Consider the following 13,887-nt stretch of genomic DNA (forward strand, 5'->3'; position numbering starts at 1 on the left):
GCATTTGGATGTGTTAGAATTCGAAAATTCGAATGCATCCGAATGTCCGCATTTAACGAAATTCGTACGCATATACATACGGGAATAAAACAAAATGTACATGTCTAGATATTATGTCTGGATTCAAGTTGGGTAAAACATCCACTGGACTGATATTTTGTCAGACATTGGCGGCAAGATTTCCCCCTCTTCATCTCCTCCATGTGTTTCTCACCCTTAGCAAAGAGTCTCACACTGCTTTACTTTTGCATTTAAAGCGCAGCTTTTATTTCATTTTGCACAGACCAGGAATGGGTTAGAGCCTGTGTCGGAGTTTTAATGCTTTCTGTGTGCCCACTTGGGGAAATTTCCCTTCACTTCCTGCCAGGACAGGAAGTTATGAGAAATCTTTACAACTATAGAGCAGAAAAGGTTTACAACGTTACAACTAGAACTAAGAACACAGTAACAAGCAGCAGAATATCAGGGAGTCTACGGCTGGTTCACACTAGCCGGTCTCTTAAAAAGCCAGTCACCGCATGTATTGTAAAAAGGCCCTTATTAGTGTCTAAAACTAAACTCAGAGTAAGTCATGGGTCATAATCCCAGTAATACCATGTTGTCAATCAAGGAGGGAGGCCCATATAAAAATCACATTGGAGAATAAAACACACACACTTCTAAATAAACCACAAATAGTAAATGAAATTGTGTAGTAACATGTGGCTTTGCTGATGTGTTTTTGTGATGGTCACACTCAATAATTTTGCATTTTTATTTCTGGGTGCAATGAGAGGGAATAATTATTTTCACGATGCCACACATGCATTTGTTTATTTTAGTCTGAGCCCAATTATGACACAATTTTCAAATGTTTTTAATACCTTTTTTGGATGCAACAATATATTGAACTGGATCAGTAAATTATTCCCTTGAAAAACACACTGGGGGAAATTTATCAAAACTGGAGCAGACAAAATCTGGAGCAGCTTCTCTGTCTCATTTTCAAATCTTACCTGAGCAAACTGAAGAGAGATGCCGATTGGCTGTCATGGGCAACTGCTCCAGATTCTGTCTGCTCCAGTTTTGATAAATTCTCCCCACCATACCCCCATTTCCAACTTTAAGGCCCCATTCACACTCCGCGATATGCAAATCGCGCGTTTGTCGCGCGATTTGCATTTTGCGTGATATCGCGAGATTTGCCACGCGATATCGCGCAAATGCTTTCATTGAAAGCATTTGAATCGCGGCAAAATCCGCTCCAAAAAGAGTCCTGCTGTAGCGACACACGACCCGCGACAGCAGGACCCTTTGCCCCATTGAGAAGCATTGGAGAGCGATATCGCGCGGTAATTTGCCGCGATATCGCGGGAATTACCGCACGATAAATCGCTCAATGTGAACGGGGCCTTAACTGTACAATTCAACATTAGAAAACAGTTTGAAAGGGGAAAATGCACACAGATTTAATATATACAAATTGAGATGTTTAGATTATAGAACAGTTGAATATTGAAATGTATGGCCACCATTATTTATCACTCCAGCCTTTAATTAATATTCACCAAAACTTTGGCAACAGTGAAGATTTTATGATGAATTCTTTACAAAAATCAGGTGAATTGACAAGCAAGGTGGATAATGAGGAAGCCCTCACCTCATCTCTGGCTTTTCTCTCCGCCTCTTCCTGTTTCTTTCTCTGCTCCTCCTCTTCCATTGCCTTCTTCCTCTCCTCACGTTTTCTCTTTAGATCCTCCAGTCCCGCTGCAGATTCCTGCTGTTTCTGCTTTAGCTTATCAAACTCCCCGGTTTCGGTCTCACCTCTACGACGACGCAGGTCATCCAATTTTTTTCCTGTTTCCACCTTTGCTCCAGAGTCGGCCTCATCGCCACTCGGCTGTCCTTTCACTCCACTAAGGAAACAATAAGAATGCATTTATTAAGTAAATAACACATGAGTATTCATTGCTTCTAGATGAATTCTGTTTATCAGAATTGCAAGATCATTTTTTTTTGCTTTAACTCTTTTAATACCAGAGGTCATTGATGTGTAGATGCTCAGACTACATTTAGCAGCATCAGCGTCAATATATGAGCTAAATACTAAATACAGTGTAACAATACTTTGTTAAAATGTATTACTCAATGACACTTTTATAATAGACTATCTGCAAGTGTCATTTTACACTGGAGTGGCTGCAGGTTAACAGCCACTCCTTCTATGTAATATATAACAATTCCTGGCTGTCATTTTTACAGCTGGTAACACTGGCAGGGGAACAGTGGCTATCGGAGAGGAGCAGAGTGTAGGAGATACACCCTTGAAACTTTGTTGACGTTTTTTTAGGGAAAAATTACCTACACCTAAAGTCCTCAAATAATTATTAAGTCCTTGGCACAGGGCACCATGCATGGGAATGTTAATCTACAGACAGTAAGCAATTAATACATAATACCAACCGCAAACAATAAATTAATAAATAATGAACCAATAATTATACATTGTGTCCTGTATCTTTACAATGTCTGAACAATCCTCCCATTCTAATATTCATTGATTTGTTTTGACCCGTTTTCCTTTATTAAGCATATAACCATCCTTTCCAGTACATTTACAGAAGTAGTGGCTACATCTCTCAGGATCCAGGAAAAACAGGTTGTCATTGTGGATTTTAAATATTAAAGGCATTTTTAACTTGTGAGGAGCAGGCCGGTTAAACAGTATTCCTCCTATAATAGCTCCATCTGCTGGGTATTGGAAGGGCACCTAAAATTCTGATGGTTACAAGCATGAAGCAATGGTGGTTTAAGAGGGAGCCACTGTTCTGGAGGCTACACAAAAATGACTCCAGATTCTGAAGGGTGTCTGGTACCACGGCAGGGAGCCATAAGCTTTCTGGCCCCTTGCTATGGGGATACTAGAAAGCATGTGGTGTGCCAGTCTGGTGGGACTGCCAGGTGGACCATTCGCAGTGCCGGTCCTCTGTTTTATGCAATGTCAAGACTAATGACCACCCATAAAAACTGGGTTTGGAAACAATCACTTAAAACAGGTATTTGCCTAAAATGAACAACAAATAAACATGTGCAGTTTTGACATGCCAATGAATTGTGAAACAATAAAGAAGTGATTAAAATGTACTACTATATAAAAATGAATAGCCCATTCAAAAATAAAAGATCCCAACCCACTTTTGCTGCACTATTTTGTTTCCATCTAGAGATTTCCCTCACAGTACATTTGTTTGCCGCTAGATGTCCTCGGTCTGATAGCCAGCATTATTAAACCCACCTCCTGTAAACACAGGTCACTTCACCTGAATGGTGAAAGGAGAAGCAGCACAGTGATATGCTAATCTACCTGCTCTCCCCTCCCATTAGCATGCTTTGTGAGCACATGACCTAATTGACTCTTTGTACTGCTTCTTCCTTTCACACTTCCGCCCTGCTGTTCAGGGACTGCAAGAGGATGATACCTGGTCAGATTCAAATACTTACACTACTTGCATTTATAAATACATTAAATCAGGTATTTATGAATTAAGAGCTGCATTTCTTTGTGTCTTTGATATCTGCCTAGAGTTTGTAAACCATAATGAAAAGTGAAATTAAAAATAGTTACAAAGTGGATAGAGATTACTGGAAGGAAACTGGAATTTAAACTGGAGTATAATGTAGGAATTTTCTAGCCTGAGAATAAGTAGGCTCTTGAAGTTCCCTGGAACTGCTCTGTGAACGCAGTAACAGAGGTTAAAATAGCCGCAGCAAGTCTTTTTCCCAAGCCACTCTTGGGTCAAAGATGAAGCATTTACTCCAACCGCTTTACATTTACAAATATGACGTGTCAACCAGCAGCTGTGGAATCTGCTTATAAATTGCAGGGATATCTAAATATAGCTGGGGGGGAACTAACTTTGATGGTCAGACATCAAATGTACACGCAAGACTGTAGAAAGACAAGCAATGATAAAAATAAAAAAAACAAGGAAAATGTATTTGCTCCTTTTGTACAGTATTCCTGCAGAGAACCATATACTCAAATATGAAACAGGTATTTCCTTTATATTGTATGCCTACAGAGAACCATCTTTACATTCACATATATCATTTTTAATCCAGAAGTAAAAATAGTAAATGCCCAGTCCATCCAAAGGTGGCTTATTATTTATATTAAGTGTAACATTGTCTTGAAAAGAAAAGTATTTCGAATAAATTGTCTAAACTTCAGTAAATAATCGTGTTGTATCATTAAAGTGCGGCGTGTTGTTTTAATTGAAAGAAATTATATAAACTCAGATGGGGTATCTGAACCCACTAAAAAATGTGATAAAGATATGAGTTATAGGTGTAGCAGAGCAGCGCAAAGGTACTACTGCAGTCCACATTAATAATAAAAAAACAGATTTATTTGCTTTCCAAGAGTTATTCTGACCAGAATTCTACTTTAACTAATATGAGATATTTTTAGGTAAACGTGCTGCTTACCCTGTGATGCAAACCATTTAAAAGAGAAATTTTGGGAGCCGGCGTGTGACACTGCAGTTGTCACAAGCCGGCTCTATAGATCGAGAGCTGAGCGATCACAAACTGCTGATTGCTCAGCTCATGGTCTCCTCCCTGCAGAGAGCATTGACTTGTCACTGCTCCCCGCAGGGATTCCCTCCTCCCCTCTATTTATTCCTAACATACAGGGAATGGGGTGGCACAGTTGGCTCTGGCTTTAGAGAGGCAGAACCTCCTGTCAATCAGGCAACATGGTGGATCCTAACAATTTTGTAGGGACCTTTCCCAGCTGCACTGCAGCTCTGCACTGTCAGCAAATAGAGGGCAGTAGCCTGCTAGATGCTGACTTTGGGTCACAGGAATACATTAGGAAATGTACTCCTTTGACCCAAAAGAGGACTAAAGCAAAAAAAGGTTTGGCTTTAGTTCTCTTTAAAGAAAAAAAAAAAGGTTAACATTTTAGGAAGAGCAGTGATTGCTGACAGAGAAGGTTAATTACCCAAATTTGTCCAAATGTTTGAGCTTCTGTGGTGTAACTTCATGTAAACTTTCTCCGTTCTGGGCTTTGCTTTCAGGAAATCCTTTCTTTCGCTCCCAGCTGGATTTTAACTCTTCCTTCCCACCTCTCCCTTTCTCATCTTTAACCTAAAAAGGAGAATATAAAGAAAAGAAAATAAGGACATTTCTTTTAGTTGCAGATCCCTTCTAAAGGGTAAATGTGATCATCCGGTGCAGATGTTTCAGAGCTGGTACATCTTCCTGAGGGATTGTTTCTGTTTTATTATAAGGTAAGTACAATGATTTAGTGATCCTTCTAACATTTGGGAGCAGGCTATGGGTTAAATTATGGTTCGGCATAGGGTCACAGAGTTTATTTTAAGGGTTTGGATTAAAGATTACAAGACCAGTCACCCTGTACAAGGAGAGAGAGCAGAAGCGACTGGTCTTTATTACAGGACAAACCTCAACAGAAGCAAAATGTCATGCTAGATTATTTCACAGACTTGGAAGAAACATATAAAGGACACAAAAATTCAAGTAAGAAAACACATGACTCTTCCACTGTATTTACACAATATTTGCTAATTCAGGAGTTCAGTTTAAATGTTTTTGGGATTCATTTATGCAAGGTTAAGTTAAAGTACAGTACATTTTCAAAATTTTTGCTGTTTTGGATAAAATAAGGAATGGTTAGGCCCCTTTCACACGGGCTTTCTGATCAGATCCACCTTTCAGTTTTTCAGGAGGACCTGATGGGAAGCCCGATGTTAAAGTATGGGCAGCTGGATCTAAACAGACGGGCATCCATTTACATCTGGTTACCCCCAGTTCCGGCCAGGACGAGAAGAACAAATGGATCAGAGATTTGTTTCGCCGGACCTTACTGTGCCGGATCAGGGGTAACCAGATGTAAACAGACATCATGGTTTATGATCGCTCCGTTCTCGACCTATAAAGGCGACGTCTGTGTGACAGCTGCAGTGTCACACTTCGGCCTCAATTATCATAGTTATAACTATCATAGTTATATTATAACTATGATAGTTATAAATAGTTATCATCTCCCCATAGTTCTCCTTTAAGGACTCTTTCTTTGTATGAGCAGTTTTGGCACTGATTATTCCCTAAACGCATGCCTCCGTAGTTCTATTATATTTACTTCGATAAGCACCATGTAATACTTTACACCTAGCATTAGTTTTATAGCTCGTAAAAACAAATCTCACACTACAATTTGTCTATGTTTTCTTTTGTCTATTGTCTTAGTGATATTGATAACAAATTTTGGTTTGATACTTACCATGAACACAGACACCATTTGCACCATTTTCTGCGCTTCTAATAAAAATGTAATGCAGAAGATTTGGTTGAAGGCCATACTACAGAATCCACTATTAACTATGTATTAATAGATTAGTGTCAGATCTTTAGGAGGATTAGTTTGTTACTGAAGTTAGAAATCAGAATCACGACTATATGTAAGCCAGCATATACAGGGCTATTCACAAAAGGGTGACAAGTCTAGAGAAGGCAGGAGAAGTGAACAATCTAAGACAACATAGCTGAACTGGACAAATTCTCCAATTCCATTCACTTCCCAGTTCAGCTATGTTGTCCTAGATTGTTCTCTTCTCCTGCCTTCTCCAAACTCTTCACCCTTTTGTGAATAATCCTGACAACAATCTTTCATAGTAGACTGTAGAATATAAGTAGAGGAAAAATGAAAATGCCTAACTCCAACAATTTTTTTAAAGTTTTGGACAGAATGAGGAAGATTTAAAATTTCACTCAGGATTTTAATCTTGTCTGTGACTCAGTTGGGGAGATTTTCCCACAGTTCATGGCCATGTGACAATTGTATTCAAGGGTTATTACCAAGACAGGAAGGCACAGACAAGAATTACAACTTCTGTTAGAAATTCTTACACTTTTCCACCCTACCAAAAATGTGTCCTTGCTGAAAAGATATCCCATCACTTCCTGTCCTGTGAGTGGAAATTACCACAAAGGTAACAGACATTAATAAAACCGTGACAGGGGATCTAACCCTTCCCCACTCATCCAAAACAGAATTAAACTCTCTAACGCCAGGTGAAATCCACTCTTACCAATTGTTATTAGACAAGTGCCCCCACTGGAAGATTTGCCCTCACCTCATTTTTTTAGTTACAACTGTAAAATATGGGATTTTACATCACTTTCTGCCAGGTGACAAATAGAAAGGGTTCATCTATCAAGGGAGGACAGCAATAAAAACCTGATAGGGGTTCTAAACCTTCCTTAGGGCCCATTCACAATTCCACAACTCATGGCAATGCACCTGCTCTGTGTATGGTGCTTGGAGTGCCATTTATTATGAATGGCATCCCAGTGCACATACTGTGCATAGTGGGCGCGCTGCATTATTAAAAAAGGGTCATGTATGTTTTTTTTCATACATTGTGTTGACAGCCCATTCATAATGAATAGACTGCCCTAACACAGCACACGTTCGTACGTGCCATTAGCACACCACAATGGAATGCTTAAGGTTGAATGGACCCTTACTCTTTTGGCTATAGGTATCTAAATGATCTAAACAGTCACATTCATACATTCATGTTTACTTTTTCATATATTTCATATTCAACCCCTTGGACGTCTGTCTTAAATTTCAATTATAATTTTTTACATTTATTTTAACAAAAAAGTGTTTTTTCTACAACAGCGAAGGAAGTACAATCCTACCTCATCTTTTTTGAAGCCTGCTCGCACTTTCTCGTCCTTTTTAGCTTCAAACTTATTTTCTTTGTCTTCTCCCTTTCCATATTTAAAGCTGAAATGTAACTTTTGAAAACGGTCTACCGGTGGTATACGTGCAATGGCTATCACACGGTGCAAGCTTGTCTCTGCAGGCAGTATAGTGCTTGGCAAAATACAACATAGCGCACAGCTCCGCCTGTCAGGTGAGTGCACACACTCAGAATCTCTAACTTGTATCAAACAAATGATCGGCGCCTCACAAACAATAAAAAGTCTATATTTTATGATGTATCATTTGTTAAAGGAGAACTATGAGATGAGTGATTTCCACTCACCTCATAGTTCTAGCCGACCTGTGACAATGAGACTGTCACAGGTCGGCTCAGTAGATCGGGAGGTGAGCGAACAGATACCGGCGTTCGCTCACCTCTTGATCCGGTCACGGCTCTCTGCCGTGACAGGGGAGGGGCTGGATTCCCCCCTCCCCGCTCCGATCCGCCAGCGTTGACTGGCGGAACGGACGGTGGAGGGGGTGGGTACAGCTGGCTCTGCCACTAGATAGGCAGAGCCAGCTGTCACTCACGCAGCTGGGCGGATCTCGACATCGATGTCGGGATCCGCTCCGGCGTATACTGAGCTTAAGGTAACGGGAGGACAATAGTTTGTGTCCTCCCGTTACCCTAAGGAGAACTATGGGGAAAAGCCCTGACACCATAGTTCTCCTTTAAAATTAGCTGGTTTCTTAAAAAATCAGAGTATTTAAAACACCAAAATCCCGCAACATTATAAATCATTCCAATGCAGGTATAGGGCAGCTACTTAGCTTAAAGTGGTAGTTCACCCTAGCATTACTCTACAAACAATAAACAGCCATATACCACATGTAACGCATTGAATAATGTATCACGTTTAACTTCTGTCCGCGCTCCAATTGTCCAGAATACATCATTGGAAACTGGAGGCCAATTACCAGCGACAAAATGCAACTCATGTTGTCTGTCAGCCCCTTCCATGCTATCTAGAGTGCATCTTGTGACCATAAAGTCTGACTGGGAAACAGTTCCACTGGGCTCGGATGCTGTCAAAAGCGTAGATGGCACAGAGTGGGTTGAGGGACACCATGAGTTGCATTATGTTGCTGGTAAATGGCCGGCAGCTTTCAATGCGGATTGCTGGACAACTAGAGCTGGCAGATGTCAAACATGGTACTGTGCATTTATCAAGATACATGTGTTATATGGCTGTTCATAGAGTAATTTTATGGTGAACTTCCACTTGAATAACTACAAGGCTCAGATCACATTAAAAAATCTATGAGGACTCTGCAATTCATTTAAAATGCTGTGCACAAGCACCTGTCTGCATTCTGAAGTTTCAGATGCTTGGGGACCATGTATTCCCTTGTCAGCAGCTGACTAGTGTAAATCCTCAGTAAAAAAACAACTACGCCTTTCAACCCTAGCAGGATCTTTCTCAAGCCCCAAAGACCCTGTTTGGGGAAAGGAAGGTTGGAAGCATGTAGGGGGCATTTGCTTTTGGTTCTCTTTTCGTATTTATTTATTTTTTATTTGCATGTTATGTTTAATATCTTTGTTCTTTTATTTACTTTTATCATTATAAAGTCATAATTTTGTATATTTGTTAGTCCTAACAATTATTTGTATTTTGTACTATTTGGTAACATGTTGGTGAGTTCATAACTATAATAAAATATCATCATGATATGAAATACTTTACTCTATGCCAAAAAACCCTGCAAAGACATCCAACATATTTTGTCCTACTTTATTATTATTTATGATTTTCTTTTTGAGGTTTTATTTTAATTTGCTGTAGCATTGTGAGTAGCTTTTATAATAATTATCCATTTCAATAAAGAGATCTTTGAAATACATTTTGCTATGATTTGTGGTGTGGAAGCTTGTGATACACACACAAATGTGATGGCAGGCGTGACACCCAAAAACATGACTCAAAAAGCTAACCTATCTACGACATGCTAACTTAACCCCCAGACAAAGAAAAGTTGTAGGAATGATCATGCATTAAAAAAAGTGAAAGCTGTAAGCAGGGTGTAAGGGAAATTCCCGAGCTGTCAGCAAACAAAGTTCTCACAGGAGGTGACAGTAAATGTTATGGGATCTCAAACTAGGTGCAAGCGAGGCACAAAACTCTGGCTGCCATTCCATTTTCCAAAAAAACAGGTGCAAAAAGTGTCGGTGAGAGGAAGAAAGGTACCTGCTTCTTTAGGAAGGCCGGCTGGATCTTTTCCTCCACCTTCTTGTCTTTTACCTGTTTGTTGTCTGGTCTTTTCTCTTTTTTCTCATCCTCCTTCTTTTTGGCCTCTAACCTAGCCTTCTCCTCAGCTGCCTTTTTCTCTTCTGCTTTTTTCTTTTCCTCTGCTGCCTTTTTTTCTTCTGCCTCTTTTTTCTTTCTTTCCTCCTCTGCTCTTTTTTGCTCTGCTTTTATCCTCTCTTCCTCTGCTTTCTCAGCTGCCCTCCTCTCTCTCTCTTCTGCCTCGGCTCTTTGTTTTTCTCTTTGTTCTGTCTCTATCCTTTCCTGTTCTGCAGCTGCTTTCCTCTCAACCTCTAGTCTTGCCTCTTCCTCCCTGCTGGCTTCTTCAATCCTTTCCTTTTCCACGGCAGCCTTTTTCTCTGCCTCAGCTCTTTCCCTTTCTTCTGCCTCCCGCTTAGCCTCCACCTCTTTCCTTTCCCTTTCCTCAGCAGCCTTTTTCTCTGCCTCAATCCTCTCCCTTTCTTCTGCTTCTCTACACTCTGCCTCTCTTTTCTCCTGCTTGTTGTCTTCTCTTGACACCATTGCTTCTATTCTTACTTCCCCAAACGTCTCATTCTTAGATACCTCCACATTTTTAATTTGGAAAGTCATTTCTACCTGATTCTCCTCTACAAGAGGTTCCTCAGGCGTCTCTTCCTGAACTTCCTGCTTGACCTCAACTTGATCTGTTTCTACTTCTTCCTCTTGCTCTTCTCTATCATTCTTCTCAGTGAGTTCCTCTACTGTTTCAGTCTCTTCTGCTTTGTGCTGTTCTTGATGAAGCTCTGAGTCATTCACTTTTGGAGAAGTATCATTCTCTTGGACTTCATTCTCTCCATTCCTGGTGCTTCTAGAAATCGAATAACTTTCATTGGTCGTTATGGATATGGTTGGATCAAATTCCATCTGACGTTCTAAGGTCTCTTTTTGACGTTTTTGGCGCCTCTCTTCTCGCTTGGCCGCCTTGTCAAGCGATGATGCAGCCTCAGTGTCTGCTGAAAGGTTTGTGCTTGCTATTGACTTGGTACTGCTCTCTTCTACTGTAATGCTGTTAAAACAAATATGTTTTACTGTATAATTATTTTGAAAAGTCTTCAGAATGAATGAATTACATTAACATCAAGGACTCTAGGAAAACAGAAATGGTCTAGTATATAATAAGTGATACAATGCATACAGGCAAAGAGTAACAAAACACACACATTCGAAGATACTTGTGACTTTAGCTGGATTCATGCACAGGCCATGGCCTAGAGCAGCGGAAGGTTGGGGGGTGCTCAATCATCCACATACTGTCATCCCAAATTATGAATTCATGAGTGACTGGTGCCTGCCCTCTCAGTGTACCCACACTTTATCATTCTCCATTGCTACTGAGATGGTCCACAGCCTTCCAAGTTTGCCACAGTGCCTACAGCTACCAGGCCAATGGGCACAGATTCCATTCCTGGCCTCTAGTGTCTGCCCTAGCTACAACCTCATCAATGGAGCATGGGTGGAGGAGGCTGAAGGACTGTGGACAGCTCTTCATGACATGAAGTAAGTGTAATTATAAAAGTTTACATTTGTCATTGCGACAGGGGTAGAGGAAAAATCTCCCAGTGGAAGCACCCATTCCAACAACTGTCGAGGCCTTACTTTGAGGAGATATCTTTTCAGTTTCTTTAATGTCTTCTAGACAGGAAGTGAAGGTTAGTCACCCCAATGGGAACACAGAAAGCAATAAATATTTCAATAAGCAAACCTAATAGAGGTTCTAGCCCCCTCCCCGCTCTATCCAGCCATGCTGGAGTTTTACTTTAATTGAATGAGCAAGTGTGCAAAAGACCACAAAAATCAAATGTCATGGTTTTCTTTTTTTTTTTGAGTTTCAATACAGAGGCAATAATTTATCACAACTGGAGCAGACAGATTCTGGAGCAGTCGCCCATGGTAACCAATCAGCTTCTCTCTTCAGTTTGTTCACTTAAGCTTTTAAAATGAAAGATAGAAGCTGATTGGCTGCCATGGGCAACTGATAGAAGCTGATTGGTTGCCATGGGCAACTGCTCCAGATTTTGTCTGCTCCAGTTTTGATCAATTCCCCCCAAATATGTTTAATAAAAAACAGTGAAAAACTGCAACAGAAATCCCTGCACTCATTCTGTTTTAAGTCAAATAAAACGAACATTTATGCTGTCTCAGAACTGCAGTTGCAGCAACTCCTGATGAAAACCAAAATTAGTTTTTTTCATAGGGAACGAATAGAACCCCTTTGAAGTTTGGTTTGCTGTATGTCCTGCTGGGGAGGTTTTTCTTCACTTCCTGTCTCAAACACACAACAGGAAGTGAGGGTAAATCTAAAAAAAAATGGGAAAATTACCTCTTAGACAATTATCACTAGAACAGGTATCCTAATTGGAAGATTCCACCTTACCGCTTGTTCTGGTGACGGCTATTAGATGTTGAATTTCACATCAAGTTCTAGCTCAAGACATTGGTCCCCTGGACAAACTGAGAGTGGGAATCTCCCTAGCAGGGACACAGAAAACCTGAAAGAGTTTCTAACCACTCCCTATCTAAACCAGAAAAAAAGTTTTGATTATACATACACTTTAACAGCCAATGATTATAAAACATTTTTATGTTGGTCGCCATAGTGTTAGTTTGGGTCTTTAAACACACATATAAAAGAAGAATAATTGAAGGAATTCCTTCTTGTATAACCATTTAATGTAAGTAATGTCTGAAGTACAGGCTGACAGTTACCTCTAACCTCCCTTTCAGCTCGCTGCCATATTTACATTTTTAAAGGCGACTGGAGTTTCAATCCTCTGCAGTAAGTTTAGGCATTCCGTAGACACTTCACTATTTATGTTATCATTTTCCCATGAGTTTTTTCTTTCTTAAAACAAATTGGACTTTCAGAGTGAAAACATTCACTGTAGGCTACATTCCTTTAAAATAAACTTTTCCGGAGAGAAACAAGGCTATTCTTCATTCTGCAATTGCTTGTTGTCCGGTTCTCATCCTGACCCTCTGGCATCGAAACTGTGGGTCAGTGACCTAGAATAAGTGTGGAGTGAAACTGTATGTCCAGCGTAAACATTTCTAATGATTTGGATAGGGAGAGGAAGGATCAGAGGCTGTGTTACAAATGTACTAATATGCGGGAATCTGATATAGAGATTTGCCCTATTTTCCTGTCCTGGTGACAATGGTTTTTACCAAACAGGAAGTGAGGGAAAATCTCCAACTTCGGACTTTATCTCAATCTGCATTCTTGTTCTGGGCTAATGACTGAAACCCGAGGGTCAGGGTAATAGGCGGGCAATCAGTATTTTCAGAAGAAGGTCAGCACTGGCAGCCACTAACAGTTTGTCTCAGTTTGCTTAAATCTACTTTCTAATGGAAAATTCCTGCTACACACTTGAACACTGCGACAAACAGCCCCAAGGTGGCCCCATGGTTGGTACATGTTGGAATATATCTGCCACCAAGGTGTGGTGGCTTGCTTGGTCATTTATACTCCAGAGGAACAGAGTTTGGTTGTTAGAATCCTTGATGCTTTGGGCTCTGGAGTCTGGACAGGGAGAGTGAGGGTGGGCTCCCTGTCCTTCACTCCGTGTTGGTTAAATGGGTGTGTTAAAGTATGGTCCCTGCAATAGAAAACTGTGAATCCTTACTTCTCTGGTGGGCGACAAGTCTGAAATCCACTGCAATTACCACTTCCGGGAGTGTTGAATGCCTGCAGCCCCTGTGAGCTTTGGTTTCTCCTGCTTGCAGTAGTAAGGTAGGAGGGCAGCATTGGACCAGACATCTGACATACGGAAGCGTATCAAGTGTGAAAACTTTGTTGGAGGCTTCATCACTTGAACACAGTGGCCTGGAGACATGACACCTGCC

At 40.6% G+C, this 13,887-nt stretch overlaps 1 protein-coding gene across 1 annotated transcript in view; it reads right to left on the reverse strand.

Annotated features, from left to right (window-relative positions):
- The window catches only part of CALD1 (caldesmon 1), a 76,114-nt gene that overhangs the window by 20,945 nt on the left and 41,282 nt on the right, over positions 1-13,887 (reverse strand). Inside the window, exons 4-7 of the mRNA XM_018558107.1 lie at positions 9,967-11,050; positions 7,714-7,785; positions 4,985-5,130; positions 1,640-1,895 (exon numbers count right to left, since the gene is read on the reverse strand). Coding sequence (XP_018413609.1) covers positions 1,640-1,895; positions 4,985-5,130; positions 7,714-7,785; positions 9,967-11,050 — 1,558 coding nt within the window. The remainder of the gene's footprint in view (positions 1-1,639; positions 1,896-4,984; positions 5,131-7,713; positions 7,786-9,966; positions 11,051-13,887) is intronic.

The sequence above is a fragment of the Nanorana parkeri genome, unplaced genomic scaffold (assembly GCF_000935625.1).
Source record: "Nanorana parkeri isolate BGI_ZX_2015 unplaced genomic scaffold, ASM93562v1 scaffold14, whole genome shotgun sequence".
NCBI lineage: Eukaryota > Metazoa > Chordata > Amphibia > Anura > Dicroglossidae > Nanorana > Nanorana parkeri.